The 16517-nt window shown below is 30.0% G+C and overlaps 1 protein-coding gene across 3 annotated transcripts in view; it reads left to right on the forward strand.

Moving 5' to 3' along the window:
* The first annotated feature begins 262 nt into the window (after nucleotides 1-262).
* Nucleotides 263-16517, forward strand: part of LOC132721213 (mitogen-activated protein kinase kinase kinase 13-like) — a 28238-nt gene continuing 11983 nt past the window's right edge. The window contains exons 1-6 of one of the 3 annotated variants that reach the window (XM_060705479.1): nucleotides 263-286; nucleotides 7558-7769; nucleotides 8304-8542; nucleotides 9622-9805; nucleotides 14947-15138; nucleotides 15829-15987. In XM_060705479.1, coding sequence (XP_060561462.1) covers nucleotides 7585-7769; nucleotides 8304-8542; nucleotides 9622-9805; nucleotides 14947-15138; nucleotides 15829-15987 — 959 coding nt within the window. In that variant the 5' untranslated portion in view covers nucleotides 263-286; nucleotides 7558-7584. Of the gene's footprint in view, nucleotides 287-996; nucleotides 1151-5994; nucleotides 6019-7557; nucleotides 7770-8303; nucleotides 8543-9621; nucleotides 9806-14946; nucleotides 15139-15828; nucleotides 15988-16517 lie in introns of those variants that run through there. The other 2 variants (XM_060705476.1, XM_060705477.1) reach the window with 2 other exon arrangements.

Below are 16517 nucleotides of genomic sequence, written 5' to 3' on the forward strand. Positions count from 1 at the left end.
AAATTTTTCAATCAATGTGCAAATATAGGTCTATCTAAACAATCTCTTGTCTTTATCATAATATCTCTTAATCGAGCCATTTAACACAAGTTTAACGCTTGTTTACATTTTGTTTACAAGGCGATAAGGAGGCTATGGCTAAAAATAGATATTATGTCAGTTAATAAAGTGGTCTGATTGAAATCCTAGGGCTTCCCCTTCAATGCTCTTAAATGATAAAGATTTTATAAGTATTTTTGAAATCAAGCTTTCCATAACAATGATCATCTTTATATACAAAGAAGAGGTAACAATTTTGCATAATTATCAACTTCTAGTGTTTGTTTTTTTGTTGTCACTGAAGGTAGAAAACAAAGAAGTCTTTATTTAATTGCATCATTTGTCAAATATATTATGTACGCAATGTCATACATGTAAGTCAGGTGGCTTTACATCAATTTTATGAAACTTTAAACTTATTTTTATGCCACCGCATCATCTTATTCTTATTACTTTAATGGTTTTTTATGACTAAGTGCATGGTTAAAGCTGCCGATGTTTCTGTTTAAAGTTGTGGGTTCAAATCCCACCGGGGACTTAGAATTCTTTCCCAGAGGAAGCTAAGTCTATTCAGCTCACAGACCTAAGTACAGAGGGGTACATTAGTTCTTCTTTTACTTCAATTTAAAGATAGATAATATAGTTGTGGTGGTAAAAAATTAACCTGACTTAAATAAAAATATATTTAATTAGTTGATCTCTCACGTCAAAATATACACTTAACTCCCATATTATAAACCCTTTTAATTTAAAATCTCCATATAAAAGAGACTGTTAATTAAAGTATTAAATGAATTTAACAGCCACAATAAGTGCTTTATACTGCATAATTTAATACAGTTGAAAAATTAAAGGTATAAATAAAACCGGTATAGAGTTAAATATAGATCGCCTTAAGCTAACTGATGTATCGGTAAAGGTTTATGTATTTATTGATTTCATATGTCGAAAAAGGCGGTAGCCTTCTTATGGACCATGTGACCAAAATTCCAATTGTGAAATAAACGCTGGATAGTTCAGTGCCTGGTGTGGGACCTTATTTCTAATTAAAGACTCATCATAAATAATGGATTAAGATTACTTTTCAGATGAGATTTCAATTTTGAACTAGGTATGTACTTTGTAGTAATAAAATAATACTTGTATTAAGATTTTAAATCAAAATATTGTAACTGACTTGATCTTATTATAGCATTTTGCAGATTTGCTGATGTCAGTTAAAATTGTCTCTTGCTACAATAACATAATTATGTAATGCTTTGATAATTCTATGAATGTTTTTTACTTGTAATCTTTATGATTAAGGATTAAATATGCAATACATGTAAACCAAGAGAAGCAGAGATATTTTAAACTTGCAATAGTTTCATACAGCAATAATTTTGTGTGAAGATAGTGAATTATTAGTTGCTATTTAAATTAAAACAACATACAAATGGATACCCCAAGTTCTCATTCTACCAAAGAAGCTTGAAAACAGCAGTATGACGTTTTTATAACAAGTAGAAGTGTTTAAATTTTATATTAATCTAAGAAGGTCGAGCAAGCCCAGGCCTTTCCCATGCCATTTTGGGAAAAATGTAACTTGCCCAGTTTGGGAAATTTTGCATTGTTAAATTGTGCTTAATTGGGGAAAATATTTGGTACCTTTTGAAACCTCCTTCGAAAGTGCTAATTTTTTTATCCGAATCAATGCAAATATCATTCAAATCATAAAAGATACTTTAAAATTTGACAATGAAATAATACGTTGGAAACACTTAATTCTATCTGATACCATACAGTCATACTGGAATCATAACTTTAGCAAATTGGTCAGTTTTGATATCGGGAATTTCATTTCGATTGGGATTTTTTTGAAATATTGAGAAAAAAAGCATATTTGCCATTGGGAATGGGTCTGGTAATCTGACCCATTGTGACACTGGGAAAAGGCGAGAAGTCTCAAAAATTTTCAGAAATTAGATGAAACTTGTTCCTTTTAGTTACTTGTAAAGTTATTATGTTGAGATAATTGTTTGGTAGTAAAAATAATTGATATGAAAGCTTTTTTTACGTAATATAATCTAATACATTGACCTGTACCTGAGATTTGAGGTTATTTTTCCATACATTATTATTAAAATGACAGCCACTAGCGTAAGAATATGCCTTGAGGGGGTCAGTTTTGTCAATATATGGATGTTTTAATTTTCATTGAGGTAAATGGGGCGTTAACCGATATAATTTACTTCTACATTGGCTATCTTTGTAAATTTTATGTGTATACTTGTTCATTTATAATTTCAAGAAAAATGTGTTATAATGTGTGTGTGTTTTTTAAGATTATAGAAATTATTGTTCAATTTGTTAGTTGTTAAAGGTTATGAATTAAGGCAATAGTTATAGTTTTCATTATTTTACTGATCTAATCAGTCTCTTTAAATGGTATGCATAACCTTATTATGCAAAAGTTAATTAATCACAGAATGTGTAAATTGGATAAATTATGGAATTATTTAAATCTTGGGATATTATTTTGGCTTTGATTATATCACAGATCAGGTAACTTTATTATTATTATATATTATTACACTTAATGTTTTAAAAGATGGAGAATTTCATTACTGGTATCAATTAAGATAAATTATTGGCAAATGACATGCATTGTTATAACTTGATAATTCTGTTACAGCATTGGCTCTATTTTTTGTGTGTGTTCTTGAATGATTCTGTATTAATTGAATTTGTCTGGAACTTACTGCATTAACCTTTTAAAAAACAGCCCAGTTAGCTCAACAATAGGGTTTACATTACATTTAGACTCTATTTACAGCCCAATAGTTTGAATCCCTGGCAAAACATAAATTTTTAGTGACTTTATATTGATGGGAATATTAATTGTAGTCACTGAAAAAAAACAAGAAAGGGAAATCCCCTTCACATTTTCTTTATTAGTATGAACAAAGATGATTATTATACAAGGTAAAGGGAGTGGACTATCTCCAGCAATTATTTGTTAAATTGCCAGTTTATCCTGATAAATATCAGTGACAATCTTTACCTTTATTATCAGTGTGGTCTCCATTCATTTTGGTTTACCTCCAATTTATTGCCAATAAAGTATCGGTGATTGGGCATAAACCTTAACCGCAAAATTTAATAACAGGTCTTTAGATGTTCGATTATATATATTTAGTTCTCACTGCTGTCACAACCTATTCTATTTTATACACAGTTAGTTAGTTTAGTTTAAACTTATTTATTTTTAGCTCGATTGCAAACCAAGTTCTTACAACTTATATTAATCACTTTCGAGTCTGCTTACTGGAACCAACCAGTACTGGTGTCATATGAAGAAGCATGGTCGTGACCCGAGTGGGGCTCGAACCCGTGATCCCTAGGTTGAGAGGCAGACACATTAACTACTAGGCCACCGTTACCCTTGAACACATTTTGTTAACTGACATATAAGGACAATTGCTTGTTAGGAAATGTACCATTAATAATTGGTCATATTATATCCTTATATCCTGTCTTTGAGATTTGATATCATAAGTGGAACAGTTGTCAGCTCCTTGTTGAGAATTGGTTATTGAGTGTTGGTATACTACAATCTTAGAAACATTGATGAGACTAAATAAATTGGAAAGTATCTAAATAGTATACCCTGAGAGATGGACTATTAACATAATACAAACATAGATTCAGTCACTTTGGTAAGGTTACAAATGTAAGGTCTCCATAGCTATATGGTTTAGTTTAATTTAACAATAAAAAAAATCTTTTTGAGTGGGATGCTGATCCTCATTACATTGAGTGTGATGCTGAATTACTTGAAGCGTACAAGCTATTGAGGGTCAATTCTTAGTAAATACTTGTATGTTACTCATATAAAAAATTTTGCACAGTATCTTCATATGTAAAGCTGAAATATTACTTTTGCATATTAACAATTTGTGGGGCAGGCAAAAGACAAAGACATTTTAGATTAAATTTGCTCAACAAAATGTACTCGTTTAGCTAAGAAAGCTATATTGATATTAATATACTGAGAAAATGTATTACTCTAGCCATTTACACCGTAATTGAAGTTAAATAATGACTCTGTTAAATGGTGAATTGTGTAATACCAATATCACAAAAATAGTAATATCTGTAATCATTTGGGCTTTGCACCAGACTAAAATGTAACTGTATCCTTCTGTTTTATCAGAACATAAGATCGAGACGGAGAAAAAGCTGGCTCGCGTTACAACAGGAACCCTGGATTATAGTTGAAACTTGTCTCATTTCACAGTGTTGTATTTCAGCGTTTGTAAAAATATCCGTTCTCAAAGTCATAGTGACAAGCCGTATTTAATTTTTTTTTACGTTTTAAGATATAAAACAATAGATTGCCTGTACGACGAGGTGTTATATCCATTTGGTTTACAATGTTTACATTGTTTGTTTACGATACCCCTTTGTAGAGACAATGAACAAAATTACGATTTATAAACGAGACAGTTTATTCAAATTATCTTAAAATAATCGTTATATCTGCACTTAAAAAGGTGAAACGTTTAATTTACGAGATTATTTAGAAAACGGGGGTTGACACAATAACAATTTTTGAGCAAGTTTCTTTAAATAATGGTGAAAATTTGACATCATTTTACATTAATGATTCTAATGTGTGAACATGGATTTTAATCAGTTTCGAATGTAAATTAATAAAATATTGTGACCACAGACTGGTTAATTGTCGTTTTATTCATAATTAACAGACGGTTTATTATAATAGTTATTATCAAAACAGGGCTCACACTGGCTCAAATAAAATAATAGCCAATAATTTCAGCTTAAAAAAATAATAGCCAAAAGTTCAACGGACTATTCACGGATTAGCGATTAACAACATAAGCAGTTGATTAAATAAACATTACATTTATATCTTTCAGTTTTATAAGGATTCTCAAATAAACTGATACATTTGTGTATATTGATAACTACCTTTTTTTAAATAGAACCACAACTTTAATTGTTATTATAGAACAGAATAAAAACGTTATAATTAGTATAATTACTGTATAACAATAATATTAAAGATTCATTCTAACTTTACATAATGCTGTTATCAGACAACTTTTTTTGTTTGTTCTAATCAAATTTTGTCAGCTATAACCACTGTCAATTTCCACATTTCACACAGAACTGGAGTAGATCTAGGTCATATTAGCCTATAGAAATAACACAAGTTTGCAAACTCATTCACAGAATGCAGCCTTTTTTCTGAATAATTTACTGAAAAATATCATCATCACCAATGTAATACAAATTTTCTGCCATAGTAGTAAAGATTTTTAAACAGAACATAGCTTATTTCACCTTCAAATAAATATCAAAATTATCGGTGTCGCGAAAATATGTGACAATCGGATTTTTCCTGTTTTCTAAAGAAATATTCACAATTTTGGTTGTTGTGCAAACAGTTGTTTGGAATTTAATACTTTTTAAATATTTTACCATTGTTTTCCACTGGCGATTTAGTCAAGTAGCTTAAAACAAAAAAAAAAATCAAAATTTGCAATTACTGGAATCACGGTAAATTTTGGGTAAGTCAATATCCAGTTTATCAATTTTAAACGATTTTTGTGGCTAATTGACGAATATTTGATGGCTATTATAAATGCTGGACAATATCTTTAAAGTACTTATACAATTATACATCGCTCATGTATTTTATCACCTCGGGCAATATAGTTAGCAGCACGTGACCGGTAAAAAGTTGACACTCAATTAAATGCACCCCGCTGGTGTTAATTGGGTCTACTGCATTCACTATCGATTTTTACACCTTATATAAACACTGTTGGAAGTAAAAAATAATCGCCAGATTTTGTAGCCAAAATGCAAAAATAATCGCCAATCTTATAAAATAATCGCAAATGGCGACTATGGCGACCGACAGCGTGAGCCCTGTCAAAAGATACGGCTTTATGAACACATTTACAAAAGGTATATTATCTGTTCTTTTGATTTATCTTAAACCTCAGACTTTTATTTTGTCTTTTAGATTCATTACGTAATATACATCAGATTTGATTTACGGGATTCACTCCATTTACTGAAAATAATAAAGGCTGGTAGTTTTGATTGTAACTAAGAACTGTTTTATGATTTTGGATGCACAGTAAATTGTAGTGATTTGATTAAAATGTTAATTGTAGATAGGAAATTATTAGATATACATGTAAGTATCAATTTATTGAGAAAATTTAAGTGTTTTAATTAGTTAGATAAGATATATGCCTCAGAAATGCTTTTATTTTTATTGCTCAAAATCTTTTTATATAGTCATAAGTTTCCAAAAAAGTAACTAATTGGCAAATTACCTTAACAATCTTTTGCTTCTGTTGCTATTTAGCAATTAATAATATGGTTACACTGTTAAATAAAATTTACAACTTCTGTGGAAAAAAAAACAAGAAACAAATCTTTCTTAATATTTGGATTGTGAGAGAAAAATATGTAGAGGAGGATATAAGAAAAAACTTCAATTAAAACAATAGCCACATATTCAATGATAATTTGATGATTTATGTTACTAAAATTCAGTAGGTGTTTTAAAACATAATCATATTAAATGACTATGCCATAATATGGTAATGAGAAATTGGATATTTTATTTAGTCCAGTTTATCATTGTTTTATAAACTGTTAGGGTTAGTCATAATTAATTTCATGTAGGATAAATTTAACTTAGATCAGGAGATAGTACAGAGATAATTGTTACGTGTGTGTTTATATATATTGTGTATATATATCTTTGTAAAATTTAATTTTAAACATTTAGTGTCATAGATTTGTTTATAAATATTAATTACAACTAATTATTGTGAAAACTGTTAAGATATAAACTCAACTTACTTTATAATGTTCTATAACTTTACAGTATTATAAAGAGTTCTAATAACAAGGGGCAAATGCTACCAGTGCATCAGTATATTTATTCACATTATCTGAATTTAATTTGTATCTTTTTGAATGTACATTTTATTTTTTGTTGTAAATTGATATGAAGATAGAAAATTGTGCTGCTGTTGCTGAACTGTTTTAATCAATGTTGTACAGTCTTTGAATAGATAAGGTCACTGCTGTTTAATCACATGGCTATGGTCTTAAAGGTCCTTTCAAGGATGTATGATGCTTCCATATAAGGAAACTGTTGATATCTAGCTTATGGAAGGTTGTTGGTTTGACTCCTGTTTCTCTTTGTCATTTTCTGCTTATAATAATGCATAGTTCGGTCACCAAGGTCGTACTCCAGAGGGGAAGTTATAGAATGTATCCATAATACTTCAAAACTAAAACAAAATTAAGTTGTGACACTGATAAATAAGTTGATCTGTCAGATGCTGCAAAAAACAGTTTACAAATATGAATAAAATTAATATGAAAGATTTTGTACTCAAATGTAATAATTTCATATAACAATAATGTTTATCTATTTTAGATGGTTTAATTTCATATAACAATAATGTTTATCTATTTCAGGTGGTTTAAATCAGAAATATAGCCAAAATGACGCTGGAACGAAACCTACAACTGCCAGCTGAAGTCGTAACAAAAAGAATGGCAGCAGCTGCGGGTCACCGTACCACGGCGATGGACATTCCGAAAAAGGATGAGCCGATAAACAGTCGGAATAGTCCAAGTAATTTACAGGTGTTGATGACTAGCAGCTCTGACTTTGAATTTCCAAACAGGTAGATTTTCTTTCCGTAAATATCATTGAAAGGTGTTTAATTCAATAAAATGTGTTTATATTATTAGTAATGAAGATTTTTAATACGTTATATGTCCCTATATAAATGGTTGTTTGAATATATAAAGCATGCTGCCAGACAAGGGTTATATTGCAAATAACCATTTATATACAGCCATATAACATATCCATAATCTTCATAACAAATTTATAATACATGTTCTGTAAACTTTCTTTACTTGAGAAATATATGAAATTAATTCATAAATCGCTGCAGCCGTGTATATAGATTATATAAAAGTCACGATTATCAAATGTAAAACCATGTTACAAACATGCAGTATTATGGAATAGTAATATATTCTTTGATAGATTGGAGGAAATACTTGCAGGTTATAAATTTATACTTGTGAAAAATACCCTGAAAATTGCAGTGTTACGCCAAAAGAAATACAAAAAAGAAAAAAAAACTGATGTTAAAAAATCTCCCACTTATATCTCAATGTTGTATTGAAATGAATGATACGTTTTACAGTATGCTACAACTAGACCACGATATAGATCAACTCAGTCTGACTGAGCAGTCAAACTCCAGCACGGACGTCTCGCCCACCGCACATTCCGCACCAGTCACACCATGTCATAATCAGTTCAACAGTGTAGATTATACGTCAACTCAGGGCGGGTTCTTCGAGGGACTGCTAGGATGTCTCCGCCCAGTCTGGACCATGATTGGGAAAGCTGCTGTAGCTGAAATGAAAAAAGACAGCACTGGTAAGTGTATGTTTGCACTTTCTTACCTATCTTTTGCAATGGTCTGGTTATCGATTCAACAGTTAAATTCTCTACAAGGTTCCGGTCTGTAAACCAACTGCCTCTGTCTTCAGGTTGTTCGAAACCTACCTAGGTTGTTTATTGCAAAGCTCTCCAACTAGTTACAGTTAAGATACGTGTAGCTGTTCTACACAAGTGTTAGCTCGTGTGTGAAATGCGTGTATTATATACAGAGGGGCACCTTGGGGTCTGGCTTTCATTAAGTTCCAAATTTTGGAAGTCAGAGACTGCAAAAGACATTTGAAGTCACATCATTAAGATAAAGAAGGAAAAGTATTAGATTTTGGAAGTCACAAATCAAGGAGTAAACAACTCCCAAACTTTCGCTTATGGAGACGGCCCACTGAATTTTCGTAATATGTATCCTATAGTAAATCCATCACATTTAAGGCTAAATTCTGGACAAAGCAAATCCGGTACCGAAACTTCATGACCATTTCTTTAAACACCAATGCAGTCCAAGTAAATTTAGCACAAAAAAAAAATACATTAGCCCTTGGTGTTTTTCTGCAGCTTTTAATTTCTGTTATCACTATAGAATATTCCAAATAGTAACTGGTGTGTATTCTTGTGCATAGTACCTCCTGAAACCTTCCACCCAGAAATGAAATCCTGCAAAAATACATCAAAAACAACCTTTAAAGTTAACTCAGAAATGAAACTTTATGTACACAATTACTAAAGATATACTTAAAATTTAACCAGTATCAATTAAGATGACTTGAAATAGGCCATTTCAAAATTTAAAAGAACTACTTTCTAGACTACAATGGGCTGGGTCTAATTCCGTACCGGGTTGAGACCTTATGGAAGCCCTGTTGGTGTTAGATACAGAAAACAATATTCATTCTTTTACCTGTATTTATGAAATTATGAAAATATTTATTGTTTCTCACTGATGAAATTAAGTATCACACAAATGAATATAAAAAGAATATTGAAGACAATATTGAGTAGTAATAAGTGTTTATGCTTACTTGCCATAAGGTGTTTTTTCAATATTTAAAGTTCAATTTCAGATGATTGGGAAATTCCGTTTGAGAATATCTCAGACCTACAGTGGCTTGGAAGCGGGGCACAGGGAGCAGTGTTTCTTGGTAAACTGAATGGAGAGGAGGTTGCAGTAAAGAAAGTCAGGGACGTGAAGGAGACGGACATAAAAAATCTCAGGAAACTTAATCATCCAAATATCATTCCATTTAAGTAAGTTTAAATGTAGTTACCGGCTTTTGTCAATGACCGAGGGACTGTCTGACGAGTGTTGGATCAGCACACTAATTACTGTATTCCGGTATATACCGGACAAGGCACATGAATGATTAAATAGAGGATATTGAATGAGTGTAAGTTCAATACTGAATTTATTGCACGAGTTGAATAAAATTATATTATGCGAGCCTCTGGCGAGCATAATATTATTTTATTCAACGAGTGCAATAAATTCAGTATGGAACTTACACGAATTTAATATTCTATTTATCACATACCCAAAATAAATACCGTTTAAAGTGAAATAAGAGTCATTTTTTTATTGACGCGTCTATAGTATAACGCTAACATTTAGCGCGTCTTTACACTATGTTTGTATAACGCTAATGACGTCACGTCAAAATATATGCACGGCCGTGCAATACCATTTTTACGGAGTCGCAAAATCGGCACGGGTGTGTGATAAATGCTAAAATCACACCTTTTCACCTAACAAAATGAACTGTAAAACAATTAATTCATCTCTTAACACTGACTTATATACGACAATGAATGAAAAATGTTTTGCCAGGTAACTCCATAATTTAACACACAGTTACCTTTACAAGTTAAATAGGAAAATTGTCACATGACTTATTGTCAATCATACATTGATTAAGGTAGTCTTACTGTAATGTTTTCCTGCCAAAAAATTATAATATCGGCCAATTTCATAGCAAATCCGACGGTTATTTCCGGAACATTATTTTTTCAAAATCTTGGGCATAAGATTATGTCTAATCACTCATCCTGTATTGCTATATACTAAATTCTCGTAATAAACGATTAAAAAAATATTGAATACCGAAAATTGTGAAAAATAACATTCCGGAAATGACCAATTTATTACGATATTGACCAATGTTAGAAATGTTTTGGCGGGAAAGCATAAGAGTAAGACAACCTTAAGTAGTAAACTTTTGCCTATGATATTATTAACGATTTTCCATAAACAACTATAATAGATCTACTCCAGCCTAAATAAATTTGAACACTATGCATTTCTGGGTTTTTTGTTTTTAAAAGCTTTAAGAAATATTTATTGTTATATTGAAACTCTAAGTGTACTGTTATATATAAGAAACATAATGATAGTAATTTTGTTTCTTGGAAAGGAGATAGTTTTATTATACAAAATTCAGACTACACCATATTTTGTCAATATAAAAACCGTCTCAAATATTGCTGAATCGGCAGTCTAGCTTTTATATTTTATAGAATGAAGGAGTAGCTCTTATGCAGAGATAAATGAGTGCACGATATTATGCAAATATTTATTGCTTTCTTCAATGTTGATTTCAAGGATAAAGTTTGAAAATAGATTAGTTTTTTAGTTTAGTCTTCAGATTTCTTATCTTAATATGTTTTGTATTTCTACAGAAAATTCTAGTAAATTAATGAAAGTCATGTTTTAAATGAAGAATAAAGTACCCATACTCTTATAATTTGAAATTGTAGAAGTGTTGTTTCTTAACTTTTTTTGGTCACTTAGATTGGTACCAAGCATGAAAATATTGTCCTTATCTATAGATAAAAATCCTAGCTCAAATTTTACATATATTTCTGCATTATTACATATACAATTTGTATGCAAAAAAATTTTTAGTTGGAAGTTTAATACTTTTTTTTTTTAATCAGGAATTTGTCCCAGTATTGACAATTAAGTCAGCCAAGAAAACATTTTATGTAATAGTTGGTGACAATTGAGATTGTATAGGACTTTCTTTGTTTTTTCCCTTCTTAATATTGGTTTGGAAGACCAAGTAATTCTTAATTTGTTAGAAGTTCTAATTTTTTCGTCAAAAATTGTCAAAATATCCTAGAAAATTATCAATATTTCCTAGGAAATTGTCGATAATTTTCCAAGTCCTTAACTGAGATGTTATGGCAATTCATACTTTGGTTAATTGCTAGTATCACAATTATTTATTTGCCTATTATTAACGATTTTCCATAAACAACTATAATAGATCTACTCCAGCCTAAATAAATTTGAACACTATGCATTTCTGGGTTTTTTGTTTTTAAAAGCTTTAAGAAATATTTATTGTTATATTGAAACTCTAAGTGTACTGTTATATATAAGAAACATAATGATAGTAATTTTGTTTCTTGGAAAGGAGATAGTTTTATTATACAAAATTCAGACTACACCATATTTTGTCAATATAAAAAACCGTCTCAAATATTGCTGAATCGGCAGTCTAGCTTTTATATTTTATAGAATGAAGGAGTAGCTCTTATGCAGAGATAAATGAGTGCACGATATTATGCAAATATTTATTGCTTTCTTCAATGTTGATTTCAAGGATAAAGTTTGAAAATAGATTAGTTTTTTAGTTTAGTCTTCAGATTTCTTATCTTAATATGTTTTGTATTTCTACAGAAAATTCTAGTAAATTAATGAAAGTCATGTTTTAAATGAAGAATAAAGTACCCATACTCTTATAATTTGAAATTGTAGAAGTGTTGTTTCTTAACTTTTTTTGGTCACTTAGATTGGTACCAAGCATGAAAATATTGTCCTTATCTATAGATAAAAATCCTAGCTCAAATTTTACATATATTTCTGCATTATTACATATACAATTTGTATGCAAAAAAATTTTTAGTTGGAAGTTTAATACTTTTTTTTTTTAATCAGGAATTTGTCCCAGTATTGACAATTAAGTCAGCCAAGAAAACATTTTATGTAATAGTTGGTGACAATTGAGATTGTATAGGACTTTCTTTGTTTTTTCCCTTCTTAATATTGGTTTGGAAGACCAAGTAATTCTTAATTTGTTAGAAGTTCTAATTTTTCGTCAAAAATTGTCAAAATATCCTAGAAAATTATCAATATTTCCTAGGAAATTGTCGATAATTTTCCAAGTCCTTAACTGAGATGTTATGGCAATTCATACTTTGGTTAATTGCTAGTATCACAATTATTTATTTGCCTATTATTAACGATTTTCCATAAACAACTATAATAGATCTACTCCAGCCTAAATAAATTTGAACACTATGCATTTCTGGGTTTTTTGTTTTTAAAAGCTTTAAGAAATATTTATTGTTATATTGAAACTCTAAGTGTACTGTTATATATAAGAAACATAATGATAGTAATTTTGTTTCTTGGAAAGGAGATAGTTTTATTATACAAAATTCAGACTACACCATATTTTGTCAATATAAAAACCGTCTCAAATATTGCTGAATCGGCAGTCTAGCTTTTATATTTTATAGAATGAAGGAGTAGCTCTTATGCAGAGATAAATGAGTGCACGATATTATGCAAATATTTATTGCTTTCTTCAATGTTGATTTCAAGGATAAAGTTTGAAAATAGATTAGTTTTTTAGTTTAGTCTTCAGATTTCTTATCTTAATATGTTTTGTATTTCTACAGAAAATTCTAGTAAATTAATGAAAGTCATGTTTTAAATGAAGAATAAAGTACCCATACTCTTATAATTTGAAATTGTAGAAGTGTTGTTTCTTAACTTTTTTTGGTCACTTAGATTGGTACCAAGCATGAAAATATTGTCCTTATCTATAGATAAAAATCCTAGCTCAAATTTTACATATATTTCTGCATTATTACATATACAATTTGTATGCAAAAAAATTTTTAGTTGGAAGTTTAATACTTTTTTTTTTTTAATCAGGAATTTGTCCCAGTATTGACAATTAAGTCAGCCAAGAAAACATTTTATGTAATAGTTGGTGACAATTGAGATTGTATAGGACTTTCTTTGTTTTTTCCCTTCTTAATATTGGTTTGGAAGACCAAGTAATTCTTAATTTGTTAGAAGTTCTAATTTTTCGTCAAAAATTGTCAAAATATCCTAGAAAATTATCAATATTTCCTAGGAAATTGTCGATAATTTTCCAAGTCCTTAACTGAGATGTTATGGCAATTCATACTTTGGTTAATTGCTAGTATCACAATTATTTATTTGCCTATTATTAACGATTTTCCATAAACAACTATAATAGATCTACTCCAGCCTAAATAAATTTGAACACTATGCATTTCTGGGTTTTTTGTTTTTAAAAGCTTTAAGAAATATTTATTGTTATATTGAAACTCTAAGTGTACTGTTATATATAAGAAACATAATGATAGTAATTTTGTTTCTTGGAAAGGAGATAGTTTTATTATACAAAATTCAGACTACACCATATTTTGTCAATATAAAAACCGTCTCAAATATTGCTGAATCGGCAGTCTAGCTTTTATATTTTATAGAATGAAGGAGTAGCTCTTATGCAGAGATAAATGAGTGCACGATATTATGCAAATATTTATTGCTTTCTTCAATGTTGATTTCAAGGATAAAGTTTGAAAATAGATTAGTTTTTTAGTTTAGTCTTCAGATTTCTTATCTTAATATGTTTTGTATTTCTACAGAAAATTCTAGTAAATTAATGAAAGTCATGTTTTAAATGAAGAATAAAGTACCCATACTCTTATAATTTGAAATTGTAGAAGTGTTGTTTCTTAACTTTTTTTGGTCACTTAGATTGGTACCAAGCATGAAAATATTGTCCTTATCTATAGATAAAAATCCTAGCTCAAATTTTACATATATTTCTGCATTATTACATATACAATTTGTATGCAAAAAAATTTTTAGTTGGAAGTTTAATACTTTTTTTTTTTTAATCAGGAATTTGTCCCAGTATTGACAATTAAGTCAGCCAAGAAAACATTTTATGTAATAGTTGGTGACAATTGAGATTGTATAGGACTTTCTTTGTTTTTTCCCTTCTTAATATTGGTTTGGAAGACCAAGTAATTCTTAATTTGTTAGAAGTTCTAATTTTTCGTCAAAAATTGTCAAAATATCCTAGAAAATTATCAATATTTCCTAGGAAATTGTCGATAATTTTCCAAGTCCTTAACTGAGATGTTATGGCAATTCATACTTTGGTTAATTGCTAGTATCACAATTTCACTCCTTTCACTAAAATTTTCACCTTTGTGTCACACTTTCCCTATTAGAAACTAAAGTTCAAGTTTTTTTGAAGAAAGAATCAGGCAAATAAGCCTGTATAACGTATGCAAATCAATCATGAGTTTCATGTATATTTTTGTTTTGTATTTTACAGAGGTGTATGCACACAGGCACCATGTTATTGTATAATAATGGAGTATTGTCCGTATGGCCAGCTATACGAGATCTTGCGAGACGGGAAGGAACTACCTGTAACTCTGGTTCTAGACTGGGCCAAACAGATTGCAAGTGGGATGAATTATTTACATAATCATAAAATCATTCATAGAGACCTCAAGTCACCAAAGTAAGTAACATAGTTAACTTCAGGGCATGTCGAAAAATGGGGCTTCCCTTATACAATAAACAATTTATTCGTAAATCAAGGAGTTCGTTTTAGGGCATGTCCAAAAAAAGGGGCTTACCTTAATTATACAGTAAACAATTTCTACCTTAATCATTGATCTTTTAATTTGAGAGTGTTAAAATGTACAATTGTGAATCATAGGGGCCAATAATATTTCTATTAATGCCATTTGATTATATTACTGAATCTTTTGATATGCAGAGATGACAGTTTTTTGCCAAAGACAGAAAAAACACCCTAACTTATTGGTGCAGAATCAAAGAATACTATTGGCGAAAGGTTTATATTGTAAATAATCTTAGAAACTAGAGTTGAAATTAAATTCGAAAGGGAGCTATCTATCTTTTTTTATGAAACCATGTGGTTCTGCAACAGTCTTTATTAGACCCATGAAAGATTACATATAGGGGCACGTTTTGCCTTCCTTTGACATTAAAAAGCTTTCATGTTGCCATATTGTAGTTACCTTGACTGTGTTAAAATAAACAGCAAAATGTGTTTTTATGGTTATATAATATTATACATTAAGAAAAAATCATAGTTCGAAAGTATCCATGGCAACATCAATGCAAAATGTATTTTTGATGGTTAAAGAATATACATTAAGTAATGCATGTGTTTATTTTACAGTGTGTTAATAGGGAAGAACGACGTTGTGAAGATCTCAGATTTCGGGACCAGCCGAATGTGGAACGAGAAATCGACCAAAATGTCATTTGCCGGAACGGTAGCTTGGATGGCACCGGAAGTTATCAGAAATGAGCTTTGTTCTGAGAAAGTTGATATATGGTGAATATTTTTAACCAGAATTGATAATACTAGTAGATACTTAAAGTAAGCATTGTCCGCACCTGGTGTTGCACCAGTATATTTGTGATATGGGCTTCTTATATTGAAGCGTCCCTTAAATTAATAGCTGTTTTAAATCCAAGTTCATTACTCAAACAAATCATGGTAAAGTTAAGGGAACTCATAAAGATTGAGTCTAAAGTTTTTTTTTCGACCTTACATTCATGGACATTATTGTTTTTTGCTGACACAGCAACAATTTTGAGGTGAATGTCTCAATGGTATTGTAAATGCTTACAAAGCTAGACTAATAAATTAATATATTATACTGTAATACACTACTGCAGCAACAGTCTATTATCAAAGTAAAGTGCATGGATAATGCCCTTGACTTTTTTATGGACCATAATTGAATAAACTTGTGTTTATTGCTGCATGGAAATTGAGAAAAGCTATAGAAATTTTAGCTACCATTAAGTAATAAAAAGAGAGCAAAAGAAAAAGAGAGGAAGAAGAATCGGGAAGATAAT

The sequence above is a fragment of the Ruditapes philippinarum genome, unplaced genomic scaffold, assembly GCF_026571515.1.
Source record: "Ruditapes philippinarum isolate M1 unplaced genomic scaffold, ASM2657151v2 ctg4833_1_1_1_1, whole genome shotgun sequence".
NCBI lineage: Eukaryota > Metazoa > Mollusca > Bivalvia > Venerida > Veneridae > Ruditapes > Ruditapes philippinarum.